Here is an 18,662-nt window from a genome sequence, read left to right as displayed (position 1 = left end):
GTGATAGAATTCACAGAGTAGCCATGGGAATACAGAGAACCAAGAATACAGAACTGATGATTTGCACCACTGTCCCACACAGTGTGACAAGATCCCTATATAAAATGACAACACAAGCACGTTTTTGGATCATGTGTGTACATCATTTTTGGAAGAAAAGATGACTCACAACAGATTGCATAAATCCCAAAGATGTCTGCCTAAAATCTATGTACAAATTTGCAACAGCAAAACTATGACGTTTAAGGTTTTAGACCCACTCTCACTCTACTAACTCAAAAAGAGAAACTCCAAGTGTCTTAGTGTAATGTGTACAATCAGAATAAACAGTATCCTGATATTTTCCAATTAAAATTGAGGCATTGTATGACTGAGACACTCAAGTATTAGTTCCAGATGAGAAAAATATATGAAAGACTTTGTGAGAGACATAAGAAAATAAGTAAAATATGTCCATGAACTTCATAAAGTTTTATCTAATATTTTTCATGCTAAAGCATGCAGTCTCTCTGGCTATCATGACATCTACCTTGAAGTGCTCTACTATTAGCCTAAGCCATAGATGGCTGGAGACAGGAATGTCTCACCAACAGCTTATCTAACATATGCTCCATGATGATTGACTATGTGGTTTATATATGAAATAAAAGAAAGCAAAGCAAGCAGGTATGAGGCACTGGCCTGAGGCAACAAACAGTCCCATGCAAGTGTGCCCTTAGGGCCCAAGAACTAGAATAGTAATTAGACTTAGAATTCAGAACAGACAGGTGCTCCACTGGCAATGCACCTGGCCAGCTGTTGGTTCATAAGTAAATTAAATCAACATTTTGTTCAAAGTCAGTATTACCTTAGGAAACAACTTATAGTTTTCTGGCTATTGTGTGTTTGACATATTTGAACGAAATATTTAGAGTAATAGTTGACAAACTTTGAAAAGCACAGAATTAAAGAAATTATTTTGATTTTAAAAAATGCTTGGTGTATAACAACAATCCCAAATACCAAAGCATGATCAGAAGACTGATACTGAAAGACAGTAGATTTGAGAATACACTGAACAAGGTCCTTGGTCAAAAGCAAACAAATGTATCAATGTAGACATGAATGTTTTGCAAGGATGTGAGTCATGCAGTTGTGGGGGACCTATGAGGTCCTGAGTCTGGTTATAGCCTCAAGCACAAAAGGGTACTTGTTGATTGTCACAGCAATTTAAGTTATGCCTATTTGAAGTACTGCTTGATCAAAACATGAAGTGAGCCAATTTTACCTTTGATGAAACTGTAGAACATTTTTAAGACTTGATCTCAGAGAAGGTAGGGTAACTCAGGAGTGGAGCTTGTTTAAATATTGCAGGAATCCACATATTTCATTCCAGAAAAAAAGGAAAAAATAACTCTAGTTATTAAAAAGAATTCTACATGGTAAATATAAATATAACTTACAATATTAGCCATAAAATTTATAAACTAGCTAAGGATAATTTTATTATTTATCTACAAACTCTAAAAATAACAAATACAGAATAAGCTTTGCGACATAGAATTGAGTGTGTAATCCAGAATTTGAAATTTGCAAGTGAACATGAGTGTTATAGCCAATGATCACAGCACAGACACTAAGACTCTATCCTCCATGTCAGTAACCAAAGCCATGAGATTTAATGGTCTGGGAAAGCTCACTTAATAAAGGTGAAAAGGAAATCTGGACGTAGAGCTCTAAACTTTGATAAAAAATTCTCCTTAGATTTAGACAAAATTCAAAGAGACATTGACCATAAAAACATTCAAAGAGACACACTAATGGCCAGAGATAATAAACTCAGTACTAGTTCCAGGTATACCATATCTTATCTGACCTTTGCATCATTTGCTATAAATTTAGACAGCTAGATGCTGTACGTTACTATAATATTTGCATTGCTAGCTGAAATAGCCACATCCACAGAATTTTAGGACCTGTGTTATTGCGTTCTTGCTTAACCCTAAGATTTTGATGAACAACAGCTCAGTATCTTATGCAGGCCATGCAGCAGAGGTCACATTATGGAGTTGTGTCTTGCACATGGACAGAAGGACATTTTCAATCTTCCTTATGAAGTCCAGCGTGATCTAACTAATCCAAGAAAACTGCAAGTGCCACAGACCTCCTTTGTCCTTGAAAATATTAAGAGAATTATCCCTTCAAAATAACTTGGATCTCATCTTTGCTTATATCAGAATTCATCATGCTCCTATAAAAGGATACATTACCTGAATTTTACAGTAATGACTGATGAGAATTGTCTGTATTGTGACATATTTAACAATTTCACATTCATTCAAGGGTTGTTTGAGTGGACCAACTTTATGCCTTGGAAATGCTTAGACCATTGCCCTGCCTTCAAAAACATGAAAACGTTCTGATGAAAACTCAGCTAGTTGTCTTTTTTTAAAGTACAAAATAATGTAAGTAATACATTTAAAGATGTAATTTCAGTGTAATGCTGTCCTAGACACCTTTTGATTACCCCTGTGTGTTTTACATTTTATACATAAAGCCAATAAAAAATATGAAGCAAAGGGCTTCTATCTACACAAATATAATCTGCTGTTCCATGTTTCTTCAGAGTTTGTTTGAGGCTAGCCTGGTCTACAGAGTGAGTTCCAGAACAGCCAGGGCTGCACAGAGAAATCCTGCCTCAAAAAAGAAAACAAAGCAAAAAAAGAGGTTGTTGAAATGAACATTTTAATAGTAGCGATACACACTGAAAATAAAACTGCAACAGATTAACAATTCTTATAATTGCACTGTTTTATTTCTGTATGTAATTCCACCATCTCAACAATTATATGTATCAACATGAATATTATCTCTATTCACTGTGTCTTTGCAATTAGACTATAACAGAACATACTTACTGGGTGCTGCTAAAAGCCATGATAGTTTTAGGGAAATTTCAAATAAGAAATTTTTCAAATAAATGGGATGGACAGAAATTAATATTATTAGTGGATAATATGAAAAGTTTCTGCTGCTTTCCAGAAAGACTTTTTCACTTAAAATATTTTCTGAGTTACATTTTGGAACCCTTTTACTAAAGGATAATTAAGCAAGATTACCGATATATATGCTTTCTTATATATAAAAATATTTAAAACGCTTAACAATGGATGAGTTTTGTGTGTTTCTTGTGATTTTTCCTGGATGTTAAGGTCTTGGGGTGATGTATTGTTGGTTTATCATTTTGCTTTGTTTAATTTGGTATGTTTGTTCATTTGTTGGACCATTTGTTTTCTAAAGAGAGAAAATATGGATTTGCCTATGTCAGAGGAGCAGAGGAATTCTTAAATTCAACTATACACATGCGGTTAAGAGTTTAACTTTCAATCTTTAAGTGAAAATGGTGGATATTGACCCAAAAAATTGATTATAAAACCACTAAATACTTAAGTCCCAGATAAAACAGTGTCACCTAAAAGGTAAAAAACGGATGTAATTGGAATATACCTTAAGTTATTTTAATGTGCATGCCACACCTCCTCTGTTATAGCCAGAGGACAACACTAAAGAGGTTCACTCCTCATACTACATGGGGTCCAGGGAATGAACATTGTGGTCAAATGGTGGCAAGAACCTCTACCCACTGTGTCTTGTCAACAAACATTCAGGTTTTGTTGGAAATCTCATTCAAGTTCCAACTGGAAAGAAATTTAAAATATTCCAAATTTGTTCTAGTTACTGACTCAGGTTAACAAAGGAGCATATCTGAAAAATGAGAATTTTGTGTCAGCTATCCACTTCAGTGGTTCATCAAACTTAAAATACAATACTATCAGAAACCTGAAACACTTAGAGAGACAAAAGCATAACTAACCTTATTAAGCTATCCCACCAAGCTCTCCTTCTTGAATGTGGACTTAAATCGTGGCCCCTATGCTGTTGAACCCAAAGATATTCTGAAGACTGCTGTCACTGGTTCCCTCTGAGACAGATCTGTGGTGAGTGTGGATGTGTGACAGCCTGTTCATCCTTCTCTCAGAGGCAAGCCTGGACTTGGTGTTCTGTAACTCCACAATACTGCGGTAAATACTGCAGAGGAAAACATTTCATGTCACATACTTTTCCTAAATGACTCCCAAAATTGTATTTTGACAATTGCTGTAAGAAGAAATGTGATTTCTGTTTAAACATTCTTTTACCAGTCAAAATATTTCAGAGAATGACTACTATAATAATTGAAAGTTTAAATTACTATAATTACTTCAGACAATTCAAAGGTGATTTGTTTTTCCCAGGAGGCATATACTTTTATTATATATTGGCATAATATTGAATGATTTTGGTGTTCATAGATGTACAGAAAATTTTAGAAAACTTAACATGATTATTCCATTTATCACTTTTTTTTTTTGGATTTTTGAGACAGGGTTTCTCAACATAGCCCTGGATGTCCTGGAACTCACTCTGTAGACCAGGCTGGCCTCAAACTCAGAAATCTACCTGCCTCTGCCTCCCAGAGTGCTGGGATTAAGGGAGTGTGCCACCACCACCTGGCGATTATTCTATTTATAATTTAAGTGTATAACAATGATATATGATACATAATTTAATTTTTTTATTAAAAAGCATTACAATCTGATCATAATTTTCACCTCTGTCAAATTCTCCAAGGTTTTACCCCCTCCCTACAAACCCAACTCCATGCCTTTTCTTTGTATTTCTTTGTTACTGGCAAGAAACAAAAGAGACCAAGAAGCACACACACACACATATTCACAAAATCAGAAATCAAAAAATACAGGCAAAAATCAATAAGACAAAAAATGTCTAAACAGCCTGAGCAGCCTCATATTCCAGCTGGACCTCCACTCTCCTTCTCCCTGTCTGCCCACCTTCTTCTGCTGAGCCTGAAACACACAGGTAAGCTTCCAGTCCCCAACCCATCTTCCCTGCTTTCTGAGTCCTCTGTAGCAAGCCCAGCTGCTCTGAGCAGCCAGATGTCCCAGGGGAACCTCCATTCTCCCCCTATTCTCTCTTTCAACCTTCAATAGGTCTGCAGCTACTTAACCACAGAGACCTTCAGATCTATTACCACACAATCTAAGGATATCGATCAGAGGCCTGCCATAGGAGGACCATTGTTTTTAAGATCCCCCCGCCATACCTACTATAAAAGATACATCAAAGGACCAAAGTCATACAGATGGAAACACGTCCTAAAAAGAACATAATTTAAAAAGTCAGGCCAATATGACACCTTCGGAGCACAGATAAACTTCTAGAGCAAGCCTAGGATATCTTATTACAACTTAAGCACAAGAAAATGGCCTTTCATTCAATCTTATAGAAATGATACAGGACTTTAAAGAGGAAATGAATAAATCCTGTGAAGAAATACAGGACATAAGCCCAACAGGTAGAGGTCTTTAAAGTGGAAACAAATAAATCCTTTAAAAATATACAGAGTAATACAAATAAACAGGTGAAAGAAGTAAATAAAACCATGAAAGACCAGGAAGTCGAAATAGGAGCAATAAAGAAAACACAAACTGATGGAATCCTGGAGTTGGAAAACCTGGGGAAGAGAATAGGAACAATGGATGCAAGCATAACTAAAAGAATACAGGAGATGGAAGAAAGAATCTCAGGCATAGAAGCTACAATACAAGAAATAAATCTGTCAAAAAATGGTAAATCTAAAAAGTTCCTGACACAAAATATCCTGGAAATCTGTGATATCATTAAATGACCTAACTTAAGAATAATTGGAATAGAAGAAGAAGAAGAGTCTCACCTTCAAGGCCCTGAAAATATTCTGAACAAAATAACAAAATACTTTCTCAATCTAAAGAAGGAGAAACAACCTATAAAGCAAACCTATAGAACACAAAATAGACTGGACCAGAAATGAACATCCTACCAACACAGAATAATCAAAACAGAAAATTTACTGAAAAAAAAAAAAGAATACTAAATTTCCCAAGGTAAAGAGGTCAGATAATATACAGAAGCATACCTATTATATTCACACAAATGCAAATCAAAACAACCCTAAGATTTCATTTTACACCTGTCAGAATGGCTAAGATTAAAAATTCAGGAGACAGCAGGTGTTGGAGAGGGTGCGGAGAAAGAGGAACACTCCTCCACTGCTGGTGGGGTTGCAAATTGGTACAACCACTCTGGAAAGCAGTCTGGCGGTTCCTCCGAAAACTGGGCACCTCACTTCCAGAAGATCCTGCTATACCACTCCTGGGCATATACCCAGAGGATTCCCCACCATGTAATAAGGATACATGCTCTACTATGTTCATAGCAGCCCTATTTATAATTGCCAGATGCTGGAAAGAACCCAGGTATCCCTCAACAGAAGAGTGGATGCAAAAAATGTGGTATATCTACACAATGGAGTACTATTCAGCCATTAGAAACAATGAATTCATGAAATTCTTAGGCAAATGGATGGAGCTAGAGAACATCATACTAAGTGAGGTAACCCAGACTCAAAAGGTGAATCATGGTATGCACTCACTAATAAGTGGTTATTAACCTAGAAAACTGGAATACCCAAAACATAATCCACACATCAAATGAGATACAAGAAGAAAGCAGGAGTGGTCCCTGGTTCTGGAAAGACTCAGTGAAACAGTATTTGGCAAAACCAGAACGGGGAACTGGGAAGGGGTGGGAGGGAGGACAGGGGAAAAGAAGGGGGCTTACGGGACTTTCGGGGAGGGGGGGGCTAGAAAAGGGGAAATCATTTGAAATGTAAATAAATTATATCGAATAAAAAAAAATAAAATAACTTCAGAAGAAATCAATATCTGTGACCTCAAACTGTACTGCAAAGCAATAAGGATAAAACTGCCTGGTGTTGGTATAGAAACAAAAGTATGGCTACATGGTATCTACTCAAAGACTTGGTACAACCACTCTGGAAAACAATTCGGTGGTTTCTTCCAATACTAGGAGTACCTCAAGACCCAAATTTACTACTTCTAGGCATATACCCAAACATGTTCCACCATTCCACAAATACACTTCCATAGCTATGTTCATAACAATTTAATTTGTAATATCCAGAAACTAGATACAACCTAGGTGTTCCTTAACTTAAGAATGGACAAAAAATATGTGATATATCTAAAACTGAAATACTATTCTGCCATGAAAACCAAAGACATTTTGAATTTTTCAGGTAGAGATGAATCTTGAGAATATCAAGATTCCCAAAAGGACACGAAAAGTATGTATACGCATATAATTGAATATTTGCAATAAAATAAAGAACACTCATGCTGCATTCCACAAATCCAAGGAGGCTAGGCAGAAAGAGGGCACAAACAAGGATGATTGAGACTCACTTAGAAGGAAGAATGGAGTAGTGGTGGAAGGTAGATGGAGAGAGGGAATATTGTGGGAGAGAATAATTGAAGGAGAGAGGGGGTTGGTGTGTTGAGGAGTGTGGAGGGGGATAGGGGATGTCAGGATTGCCATAAGAATTACTGGAAAATGCAAATTACTGGGTAGCAGGAAGGTAGGATGGATCTCCAGGAGAGACAAAGAAATGGGGTAGGGGAGGAGCCCTAAATCAATGGGGGCGTCCTTAGCAGTGACTCACTACATTTAGGATATGGAGTCTTATTAGGCAGCCTCCTGTGGCCAGGCAGGATCTTCAGTCTGGCAATAGGGACACAACCAACTCACAAAATTTTTGAGAGAAATCTTGTTCTTTTTCCAAGAAATAGAGGGACTGTGGATGAAGCAGAGTTTGAGAGAACAGCTAACCAATAACTATCCCAACTTGAAATGCATCCCATTGACAAGCACTAAACCCTGACATTATTAATGATACTCTGTTATACTTGCAGGCTAGAATCTAGCATGACTGTGCATTATAAGGCTCCAACAGCCAACTGACACACACAGATGCCCACACCTTCAGCCAAATAGTGGAAGGATTTGGGGCCTCTTCAGAAAGAATAAAAGGAATGATAGTAATAAAATAGAATAAAAGGGGATAGTAATACCAACAATTCAACTATGGTGGACCTTTGGGAATCTCAAGAGACTGAACCACCAACCAGATAACTTAAACAAACAGGACCTGGGCGCCTCCCTACACATATGTAGCAGATGTGCAGCTTGGTTATTTTGTATGTCCTGAACAACTGGAGCGGGATCTATCCCAAAAGCTATGTTATATACTTGGGATATATTCATCTAGCTGGGCTGCCTTGTCTGGTCCCAGTAGAAAAGGAAGGTCATAGCCCTGCAGAGCCTTGAAGTGCCAGGGAGGCAGAAAGCCAGTGTGCCCCCATCCACTCATAGGTCAAGGAGGGAAAGGAGGGATTGATTGTGAGAAGGGATGACAGGTGGGGGGCAGCAGTGAGTAGGATATAAACTGAATAAGTAAACATTAAATTAAAAAAGCCTGAACAAATCAATATTAAAAAAACTACAAAAATGTCATTCATTGTGTTTTGTGCTAACCAGCTACTTATCATGTGGACTATCCTAAATTATGGTGATTCAAGAGCTTCAGAGAGGTGGAAAAGGTAAGCAAAGAGGCACAATTTTATAACCAAATCTACTGCTGTCTAGAAGGGTTGTACTTAAAAAAATTGTTGATGCCCCTGTATTTAAAGTGTAACAAGTTAAGAAATGTTTAGTTGGTTGATACATTTTTTGTGTCATACTCATAGGCATTTAAATATGCATAAATTTATAAAACATATATACTCCAGATATAGAATTAAATGGCAAAGTGAAACATTTCCTTCATGAATTTGGTGAGTCAGGCTACCCCTGAGGCCGGTAAACTATAAGATCTTCGTCGAGTTATTAGTTGTGGGGCCTGCCCTTTTTGCCATTCATGCAGCCCTCCCTCCCATACTGAATGAGCAATTATGTTTAGTAACTTCATAATCTATATTTCTGTTCACACCTGCAGTAGACCTTAAGGTCAACAGCAAGGATAGTTCCTTTTGTAAATTAGAAAAGCATTAATGTACCAGAGTCCCTCCAGGTAACATACAAATTTCCTATTACAGATACATAACATTCCAATAGCCAGAATAATAGACTCTGTGGTGTGTGCTACGTTCTTTGTGTTTCTATTATAACCTTCCTTTAAACACTTCTACTTAAGTGAACATTTGATGAGGAGAGTTCCAAAATTACAGCTGTATGAATTAGCAATTAGAAATTACCAACATGCATATGTACTTAGCTGAATGTCCACACCTCAAGTAAACTTTTATTATGGAAAGGGAAGAAAGTGTCCCAGATATGAACCCACACACCTACAGTCACTTGATATTCAACAAAGGAGCTAAAAACATCCAGTGGAAAAAAAGACAGCATTTTTAACAAATGGTGCTGTATCAACCGGAGGTCAGCATAAAGAAAAATGCAAATTGACCCATTCTTACCTCCTTGTACAAAGCTCAAGTCCAAGTGGATCAAGGATCCTCACACTGGGCATATACCCAGAGGATTCCCCAGCATGAAATAAGGATACATGCTCCACTATGTTAATAGCAGCCCTATTTATAATAGCCAGAAGCTGGAAAGAACCCAGGTATCCCTCAACAGAAGAATGGATGCAAAAAATGTTGTATATATACACAATGGAGTACTATTCAGCCATTAGAAACAATGAATTCATGAAATTCTTAGGCAAATGGATGGAGCTGAAGAACATCATACTAAGTGAAGTAACCCAGTCTCAAAAGATCAATCATGGTATGCACTCACTAATAAGTGGATATTAACCTAGAAAACGGGAATACCCAAAAGATAATACACACATCAAATGAAGTACAAGAAGAATGGAGGAGTGGCCCCTTGTTCTGGAAAGACTCAGTGAAGCAGTATAGGGAAAAACCAGAACCGGGAAGTGGGAAGGGGTGGGTGGGAGAACAGGGGGAAGGAAGGGGACTTATGGGACTTTCGGGGAGTGGAGGTCCAGAAAAGCAGAAAACATTTGAAATGTAAATAAAAAATATATCGAATAAAAAATAAAATAAATAAATAAATACAAAAAAAAAAAAAACAAGATACACTGAAGCTTATAGAGGAGAAAGTGGGGAAGAACCTTAAACACATTGGCACAGGGGAAATTTTCCTGAATAGACCACCAATGGCTTATGCTCTAAGAACAAGAATCAACAAATGGGATCTCATAAAACCACAAACCTTATGTAAAGCAAAGGACACTGTCAATAGGACAAAATGGCAACCAACAGATTGGGAAAAGATCTTTACCATTCCTACATCTTGGACAGGGTTAATATCCAATATATACAAAGAACTCAAGAAGTTAGACTCTAGGGAGTCAAATAACTCTACTAAAATGGGTACAGAGCTAAGTAGAGAAATCTCAACTGAGAAAACTCGAATGGCTCTAATGAAATGTTCATCATTCTCTGTCATCAGGGGAATGCAAATCAAAAGAACCCTGAGAGTCCACCTCACTGCAGTCAGAATGGCTAAGATGAAAACTCCTGGGGCCAGCAGATGCTGGAGAGGATGTGGAGAAAGAGGAACACTTCTTCATTGCTAGTGGGATTGCAAGCTGGTAAAACCACTCTGGAAATCAGTTTGGTGGTTCCTCAGAAAATTAGACATAGTACTACATGAGGACCTTGCTATCCAACATATAATAAAGATACATCCTCTTCCAACATATAATAAAGATACATGTTCCACTATGTTCATAGCAGCCTTATTTATAATAGGCAGAAGCTGGAAAGAACCCAGATGTCCTTCAACAGAAGAATGGATACAGACATTGTGGCATATAGACACAATGAAGTACTATTCAGCAATTAAAAACAAGAAATTCATGAAATACTTAGGGAAATGGATGGAACTAGAAAGTGTCATCCTGAGTGAGATAACCCAATCACAAAAGAAGACACATGGTATGCACTCATTGATAAGAGTATATTAGCCCAAAATCTTAAAATAAACAAGTTACAATTCACAGACCACAGGAAGCTCAAGAAGGAAGACCAAAAGTGGGGGTGCTTTGGTTCCTCTGAGAAAGGGAACAAAATACTCACAGGAGCAATTATGGAGACAAAGTGTGGAGCAGAGAATGAAGGAAAGGCCACCCAGAGACTGTCCTACCTCAGGGATTCATCCTATAAACAGTCATCAAACCCCAAAACTATTATGGATGAAAAGAAGAGCATACTGAAAGGAGAGTATTATGGTTGTTTCTGGAGAGGCCCTGCCAGAGCCTTACAAATACAGAGGAAGGTGCTAATGCCAATCATTGGACTGAGCACGTGGTCCCCAATGGAGGAGTTGGAGGGCAGACTGGAGGAGCTGAAGGGGTTTGCAGCCCTATAGGAAGACTGATGATGTCAGCCAAAGAGATGCCTCAGGGCTCCCAGGGACTAAGCCATCAACCAAAGGGTACACATGGCTCCAGCCAAAGGAGTGGCAGAGGAATACCTTATTGGGCATCTGTGGGGAAAGCGGGCCTTTGTCCTGTGAAGGCTCAATAGATGCCCCAGTAAGGGGAAATGGATGGGGTGTGGTGGTGGGAGTGGGTTGGGTGTAAGGTCATATTCTTGGAGGCAGAGGGGGGAAGTATGGGTTGGGAGTTTTCGGGGGGGGGGACCAGGAAACGGTTCATTTGAAATGTAAATGAAGAATACATTAAATAAAATAATAATAATAATGGCAGGACGAAAGTTGCATCCAACCTACAACAGCTGTGGAGGAATGCTATCTGTCCTACACAAGTGTTTTAAAGGGAAGTACACGTATGGATATTATTTCGGGAAGGTAATGTTCTTTCAGGCTCTAATAGCCACATGAGTCATTTCACTAGAGTTTAAATTCAGTGCACTGGCTTACTAGGCTTCCAAAGTCTGACTTACTTTTCAAGTTCATATTTCAATCGTTCTCCAAGTTGCAATTCTGCTCTATATTTTTCTTCAAATGTTCTCTGTTGTGCTTTCACAGAAATTGCACGAGATTTTGTTTCCACAATCTCAAGTTCAATTTCCTTATATCTATGATCCAGTGACATGATGTAATCCTGTCTTTCCTGATCTTTCTGTTGTTCAGAGGCAGCTAGTTCCTTAATAATATTAAAAAGAAACATTTTAAAGGAGGACAACCAAGGAGATTTCAAATGTATTAGGAGGAGTGGTTGGTGTTATCAAAATCTTGTATTCATGATGAAATTACCAAGATGAAATTAAATAAATAACTTCAACTCACAGAAAGATTCTGTTTAAATTACAAATATCAATGTATATATTCCAAATAAAGGAAACACTTATTTAAAACCTAATCATCCAACAAATTATTGTGTAATTTTCTCTGCATTTGGCTCCACAAGGCAGAGAATGTGTTAAATGAAAGAGAAAGGAGTTGGAGTTCAAATTCTTTATCAACAACTTCCAGTGGATTTAAGCAGAATTGTTTTAATAATTTCTTTCTGTGGTGCTGTAGTCAGAACCCAGGGACTTGTGGATGACAAAGAGATATACAACCATAGGACTACAGTCTCATCCCTGAGGTATTCATATAACAATTCAAAAATTAATAATATAATTTCAGAGTAAGCCATGGAACTTATAAACAACCGAAGTACATTATCATATCCACATCACAATGATTTTCTTTCCCACCATGTTTCAATCTATCTCATAAATCACAACATTTCCTATTGAAAACTGGAATTCTGAAAGATGAATTCTTTTAGCATTAATGTCAAAACTAACAGGATTATCAATAGAAGGGTATGGCTTCTTTTTCCAGAAATCAACAAAAGAAACTGCTGTGAAACACAGAAGAAACACACACAATCATACAAAAAATATAATTGAATATGAATTTTGAGGTGGAGTGAATTACAGCACAGGACAAATGACTATAGTTACCCGTAAGACTTGGTTCTCTTGGTTTATTTTTTCCATGACTTGACTCCTAGCTTGCTCTTCAATGGCTTTCTTATGATTTTCTACCTCACTTCGCTCTACCATGTTCTTGTCCATATCGGCTTTGAGGCTGAGTATTTTCTCTTCAAGCTGCTTTATTCTACCCTCTTCCACTTCACGGTTCTCCCGGGCTGCTTTCCTTTCTGCTATTTTCTGCTCCAAAAGATTATTTTCATCTTCCTTGCATTGGCAGCGGATTAATTCTTGTTGTAGTTTTGTTTCCATACTTTCAAGCTGAGTGAAAACAATTAATATTGTCTAGTAATGCAGTAGGCAGAAAAAAGGTTAACATAACACTAATAGCAATTTCAGCATGATTCCAATTGAATTCAACATGAATTTTGGCATGGATTCACCATGAATTTCAACAATTTCAGCATGAACCCAGGCTTTACACCTGGTTTTCCACTTCACACATTAATGAATTATTGATAAACTTAAATTTAAAAAATCCAACCAAATCAAACAAACAACACAAACTCATATATACAACAAATATAACACACACACACACATATGGAGAGAGAGAGAGAGAGAGAGAGAGAGAGAGAGAGAGAGAGAGAGAGAGAGAGAGAGAGAGAGAGAGAAGCCATAAGCTGTTTTCAGATCAGGAAAACTCTCTAAACATTATTAGGTACATAAGTGAGGTTCTCATATGTCTTTTAACTAATTTAATATTGGAACGACTGTCAAATCATCATGTCAGTAACTACAGACATTTCTTCCTCACAGATAATAAAAGGAATTTAACTAGAAGTCTCATGTGAAATGAACAAAAAGAATAGAAAAATGAGAAAAATAAAGCTAAAGTATATGCCCCTTTCAAGAAATGAAGAAAAAATATATACCCCTTCCAAGAAATGAAGAAAATACAAGCTTTTATTTTAATTTTTAAAATTGGATGCATTTTCTCTTTTTCAAAGTTTCTAATGTTTACTTCTTGCTTCCTTCTATGGAGAACTCCATCTCATTTCCTTCTAGACTGAATTTTTTTCAAACATACAAACTACTTTTGAAAGTTAATGATTCCAACTATTATTTAAACAATTACTTATCTTTGATAAAGTACCTCAAATCTCTGAAGTTTAAAGGTATACACAATAACATCTTCATAATGAGTTTAAAATTTTTTCTTGCATTATGATCAATAAAATCCAGCGTGAACCATATTGTGTTCAATAGAGGAAACTAACATGAAATTGTTTTTCCTGAACATATAGAGTCTGGGACGTGGTTCCTGTGACTCAAATTTAGGCAGGGGCATACATGCCAAATGGGTTTAGAACAGCATAGAAATTTCAAGACACAAATATGACACATTTTCAATCTAAAAGAAAAGTTCTTTTGAATATGAGCTCAAGTTTTCAAAAATTTGCAAACTCTTTATATTTACATTGTACTAAATTAGATGCAATTTTTATTTGAAAAATTAATTTAAATTCACCTTCTCTCTTAGTTTCAGTACCGTATCCTCTTCGCAGTGACTTGTACTTGAAGCATTATAACCTGAAAACTCTCCATTTTGATGTGCATCTGAGTCCTCCTCCATCATTGTGCACAGATCTATATACCTAGACAAATATGCAAAACAATTAAGTAAACTATTATCACCATTGTATGTTTGTATATTCGTGTGTATTTGTGTTGTTTTTTATGCAATCTGGCTTTAAACATTTGATCTTCCAGACTGTATTTTACAAATATTTGCATTGCATATATAAGAATATGCCTGGCTAGTAACTGAAGTTTTTAAATTATAATCATTTAATACATTATAAATAGTAATATGGTTTATAATAATAAAGAAAAATTAATAATAATCAAAAGTGTGATTCTGTGACTATTTTAAAATTATGAGATTGAAACATGAATTTTAAAATAAATACTAGGACAGAGAAGTAGGAGAGGGGGTGATAGGAGAATGGGCAGAGGGAAGAGGGCTTAGGGAAATTATGGGGAGGGGAGAACCAGGAAAGGAAAATCATTTTGAATGTAAACAAAGAATATTGAAAATAAAAAGTTCAAAAAATAAAATAAAATGGTTGAAATAAAAATGGTAAATAAAGTATTAATATTGAAATCAGGAACTGAATTGTTATAAATATCATATGTCAGCATATATTATATTTTCATATATCAAAATAAATGATTTACTTATAATTTAGTTTTTAATTTTCAGGATTGTTTGAATATGTGTGTGTGTGTGTGTGTGTGTGTGTGTGTGTACATGTGTGGATTGTGTCTCAGTGTGTATATGTACACAGGAATGCAAGTATCCTCATAGGTAGAAGTACTGATACTTCAGAAGTTGCTGTTACAGGCAGTTAGATGCTACTTGAAGGTAGATGCTGGTAACTGAAATTAGATACTATTATTCTGTTGGTTAACATTGTTTTGTTTTGTTTTGTTTTGTTAGTGTTGTTTATTATTATCAACTTGACAGACACAACTTTGATTTGAAAAGAAAGAAACTTTACTGACAAAATTATTGATTATACCATTCTAGAGACATGCCTGTGGGAACATTTTCTTAATTACCTCTGGATGGGGAAGAGGCTTAAATCATATATACACACAAATGAATACATATGTTCAAGACACACAAACACATGCAAATAAACGGTTCATTCCACACAGTAGTACCAAGTATGTGTGGTGTGTGTAAGTACCTTGGTTGAATTCCAATCAAAATTAAAATTTAGAATGATGACAAATAAAGCCTTTGAAGGATAATTGGGAAAAGAAAAGAGGACAATCAGTGCGTTAAGACATAGGGGATCAAATATAGAAATATGGGGAAAGACTTGAAAAGATTCTATGGCCCTTTGTAGGAGAAGTGTTTGAACACTTGGGCTCCAGTTACTGATGATGCTTGGGCAGGTTATGGAAACGTCAGGAGGCAGAGGCTTGCTGCTTTCCCAACTACTGTGGAATCTGTCCCTCTGTAAACACAGCCCGTTTATTCCTTAAGTTTTCTTTGGTCATTGAATTTATCATAGCACCAGATGTGTAACTAATGCAACTTTTTAAGAAGAAATATAGAGAACCTCCTAATGTGCTTTTCACAAAATGCAGAAGATGCAATATCATATGCAGAATGTTAAATCACAGGAAAACACTAGTCACACTTTAGAGAAATCAAAATTAAAATAAAAAATAAAAACAAAAGAGGCCAGCCATGTTGGGAGACTCAAAAGTTACGAGAAATTTTGTATTATTTTATTTCAGGTGATAGAATAATGACATCTTTCATGCATTACAAGTCTGAAAGTTTTCATGTTATCTATCATTCTGTGTACTCATTCAAATAGAAACAGAAAGGGCTGGAGTATGGCAGCAAGGGAGGGAGATGAAGCAAGGGAAAGAGGAGAGAGAGGGGGAGGGGAAAGAAGGGAGGAAGGGAGAGAGAAAGTGTGAGAGAAGAGAGAGAGAGAGAGAGAGAGAGAGAGAGAGAGAGAGAGAGAGAGAGAGAGAGAGAGGCCTGTGGATTCTGTATTCAGGATGTCAAAAGGATGTAAACTAAGAATGCATGTGTGCTATGCAAGCACAGGCATTTGACAATGTTCCAAAATGTAATAGAGTATTATAGTTATTCAGAAATATATTAGTTATCAATTGAGGCTCCCTTCTCTTAGATGAATATAACTTGGTTCACAAAACTAGCACAGAGGCCAGAGAGGAAGGCTGCTTAATGGTTTGCCGCTCATATTTTGCCTGACCTGATTTCTCCTACACCCCAGAATCATCTGCCAGTGTTGGAACCTATACAAAATGATCTTGTTACCCCACACTCCATGGTCATTAAGAAAATATCTGCACATGTTTCTTAAAAGCAATTCTTCATAGAGGCATTTTCTCAATTGTGGTTCTTGCTTCTCAGATATGTCTGGTTTGTGTCAAGTTGACAAAATCAACCAGCACAATTAATGATTACATATAATTTATAGCTGCCTTAAAATAAAAAAGACATGTTAGTTGCCTTAAATGAAAATTTAATATTTGTGGATTTTGAGCTGTTTGATACTATAGAACAATTCCTATATAAAATACAAGACATCAATCTGTATGTTAGTTTATGTACACATACATGTAAATTTCTTAAAGTAAACTCAGGTTTAAAAATATTTATATTTCTGCAACACTGGATGGCTGGGTTTCCCCTGTTGCAGATTGCTGATGTGCTGTCCTCCTCTTGGGTGCCCTTGCAGCCCTAGTGTGCTTTGCCCTAGATTATGTCTCTGAACCAGATGTTGCCCGTTTGCTCCTTCAGGGAGTGCTGAAGGTGTATACTGCGGGGACCTTTTCCAAGTGCTGATCACTCTGCAGGGCAGTGGAACTCCCAACCCGGATGGTGCACACAAGGCTAGCCTAGCTGTTCAGGCCCCAAGTCTAGGCAAAAGCCTGGCAGGGGAGTTCTGAGCAAAGTTCCCCTCAGGCTATGAGTCTTACAGTTCCTCAGAAAACTGGGCACCTCACTTCCAGAAGATCCTGCTATACCACTCCTGGGCATATACCCAGAAGATTCCCCAGCATGTAATAAGGATACATGTTCCACTATGTTCATAGCAGCCCTATTTATAATTGCCAGAAGCTAGAAAGAACCCAGGTATCCCTCAACAGAAGAGTGGATGCAATAAATGTGGTATATATATATACACAATGGAGTACTGTTCAGCCATTAGAAACAATGAATTCATGAAATTCTTAGGCAAATGGATGGAGCTGGAGAACATCATACTAAGTGAGGTAACCCAGTGTCAAAAGATCAATCATGGTATGCACTCACTAACATAGAAAACTGGAATACCCAAAACATAATCCACACATCAAATGAAGTACAAGAAGAACGGAGGAGTGGCCCCTTGTTCTGGAAAGACTCAGTGAAGCAGTATAGGGAAAAACCAGAACAGGGAAGTGGAAAGGTTTAGGTGGGAAAACAGGGGGAGGGAAGGGGGCTGATGGGACTTTCGAGGAGTGGGGGTCTAGAAAAGGGGAAATCATTTGAAATGTAAATAAAAAATATATCAAATAAAAATAAATAAATAAATAAATGTTCTTTGACCATAAAAAAGTTTATATTTCATGTGTATATGGATTATGAACATGGAATATTAGGATATCTTTTTATGAGTCCATATGAATAACACATCATAGTTAAATATTTAAAAGTAGAAGAAAACCCAATTTTATCCATGTAAATTTTGATCTTTTATAACAAGCACACAAACAAGATATGGGTATTAACATCTGAAATGTAGGAGGAAAAAAATAAAAGCATATTTCAAAGTGTAAATTGAAAATATATTAGGAAGATTACAGTTGACATCAGAGAATACTTTCATTGTCACTTATTGTGGTCAAAATCATCACAGATGTGAGTAATTAATACTGGCCTTCCAAAATTTGAAATTGTATTGTAGGTTTCTTATATGAGTTTAAAAATAGAACTATTTGTTTTATTATAAACTTGCAGACAAGATAGGAATCTATATTTAGGCTTTGGTAAAATCACTCTTTAGTTGTGGGTGAATGCTTTGATAAATAAATGTCATACCTGTCTATTTCTTCTTCTAGTTCCCTATTTCTCCTTCTCATTTCATGCAAATCCTGTGTCAGTGACAGGTACAACTTAAACTGTTCTTCTTGAACCTTTTCAGACATTAAAAAAATATATATGAATACAATTTTAACTGTAGAGATCCACTTTTCTTTCTTACA

General features: G+C 36.6%; 3 protein-coding genes across 16 annotated transcripts in view; all 3 read right to left on the bottom strand.

Moving 5' to 3' along the window:
- Positions 1 to 18,662, bottom strand: part of LOC127665125 (ankyrin repeat domain-containing protein 26-like) — an 870,635-nt gene that overhangs the window by 78,541 nt on the left and 773,432 nt on the right. For 5 of the 13 annotated variants that reach the window (XM_052157543.1, XM_052157553.1, XM_052157554.1 and 2 more), the window contains exons 1-2: positions 2,250 to 2,670; positions 1,268 to 1,335 (exon numbers count right to left, since the gene is read on the bottom strand). The exons of 7 other annotated variants lie outside the window; for them this stretch is intronic. The gene's annotated coding sequence lies outside the window, so the exon portion shown is untranslated. Of the gene's footprint in view, positions 1 to 1,267; positions 1,336 to 2,249; positions 2,671 to 18,662 lie in introns of those variants that run through there. One more of the 13 variants, XM_052157550.1, reaches the window with a different exon arrangement.
- LOC127665128 (coiled-coil domain-containing protein 3-like) overlaps positions 1 to 18,662 on the bottom strand; it is a 738,150-nt gene that overhangs the window by 377,000 nt on the left and 342,488 nt on the right. The gene's annotated exons all lie outside the window — the stretch shown is intronic.
- On the bottom strand, positions 3,980 to 14,502 carry LOC127665136 (ankyrin repeat domain-containing protein 26-like). The gene is made up of 3 exons (XM_052157574.1): positions 14,389 to 14,502; positions 12,888 to 13,178; positions 3,980 to 4,068 (listed from the first exon to the last, which is right to left on the bottom strand). Exons 1-3 carry the CDS (start codon positions 14,494 to 14,496, stop codon positions 4,015 to 4,017), a joined length of 453 nt encoding a protein of 150 aa, XP_052013534.1. The 5' UTR covers positions 14,497 to 14,502; the 3' UTR covers positions 3,980 to 4,014.

Source organism: Apodemus sylvaticus, chromosome 14 (genome assembly GCF_947179515.1).
Source record: "Apodemus sylvaticus chromosome 14, mApoSyl1.1, whole genome shotgun sequence".
Taxonomy (NCBI): Eukaryota; Metazoa; Chordata; class Mammalia; order Rodentia; family Muridae; genus Apodemus; species Apodemus sylvaticus.
Note: the sequence above shows the minus strand (reverse complement) of the source record. Positions and strands in the feature narration are given on the sequence as shown.

Coding starts and splice junctions, on each gene's coding strand:
- LOC127665136 (XM_052157574.1), bottom strand. CDS start 14,496: ATGATGGAGGAGGACTCAGATGCACATCAAAATGGAGAGTTTTCAGGT. Junction 13,179..14,388: donor TACTGAAACTAAGAGAGAAG/GTGAATTTAAAT, acceptor GTTTTCACTCAG/CTTGAAAGTATGGAAACAAA. Junction 4,069..12,887: donor AAGAGAACCAAGTCTTACGG/GTAACTATAGTC, acceptor TTTCCTCTGCAG/TATTTACCGCAGTATTGTGG.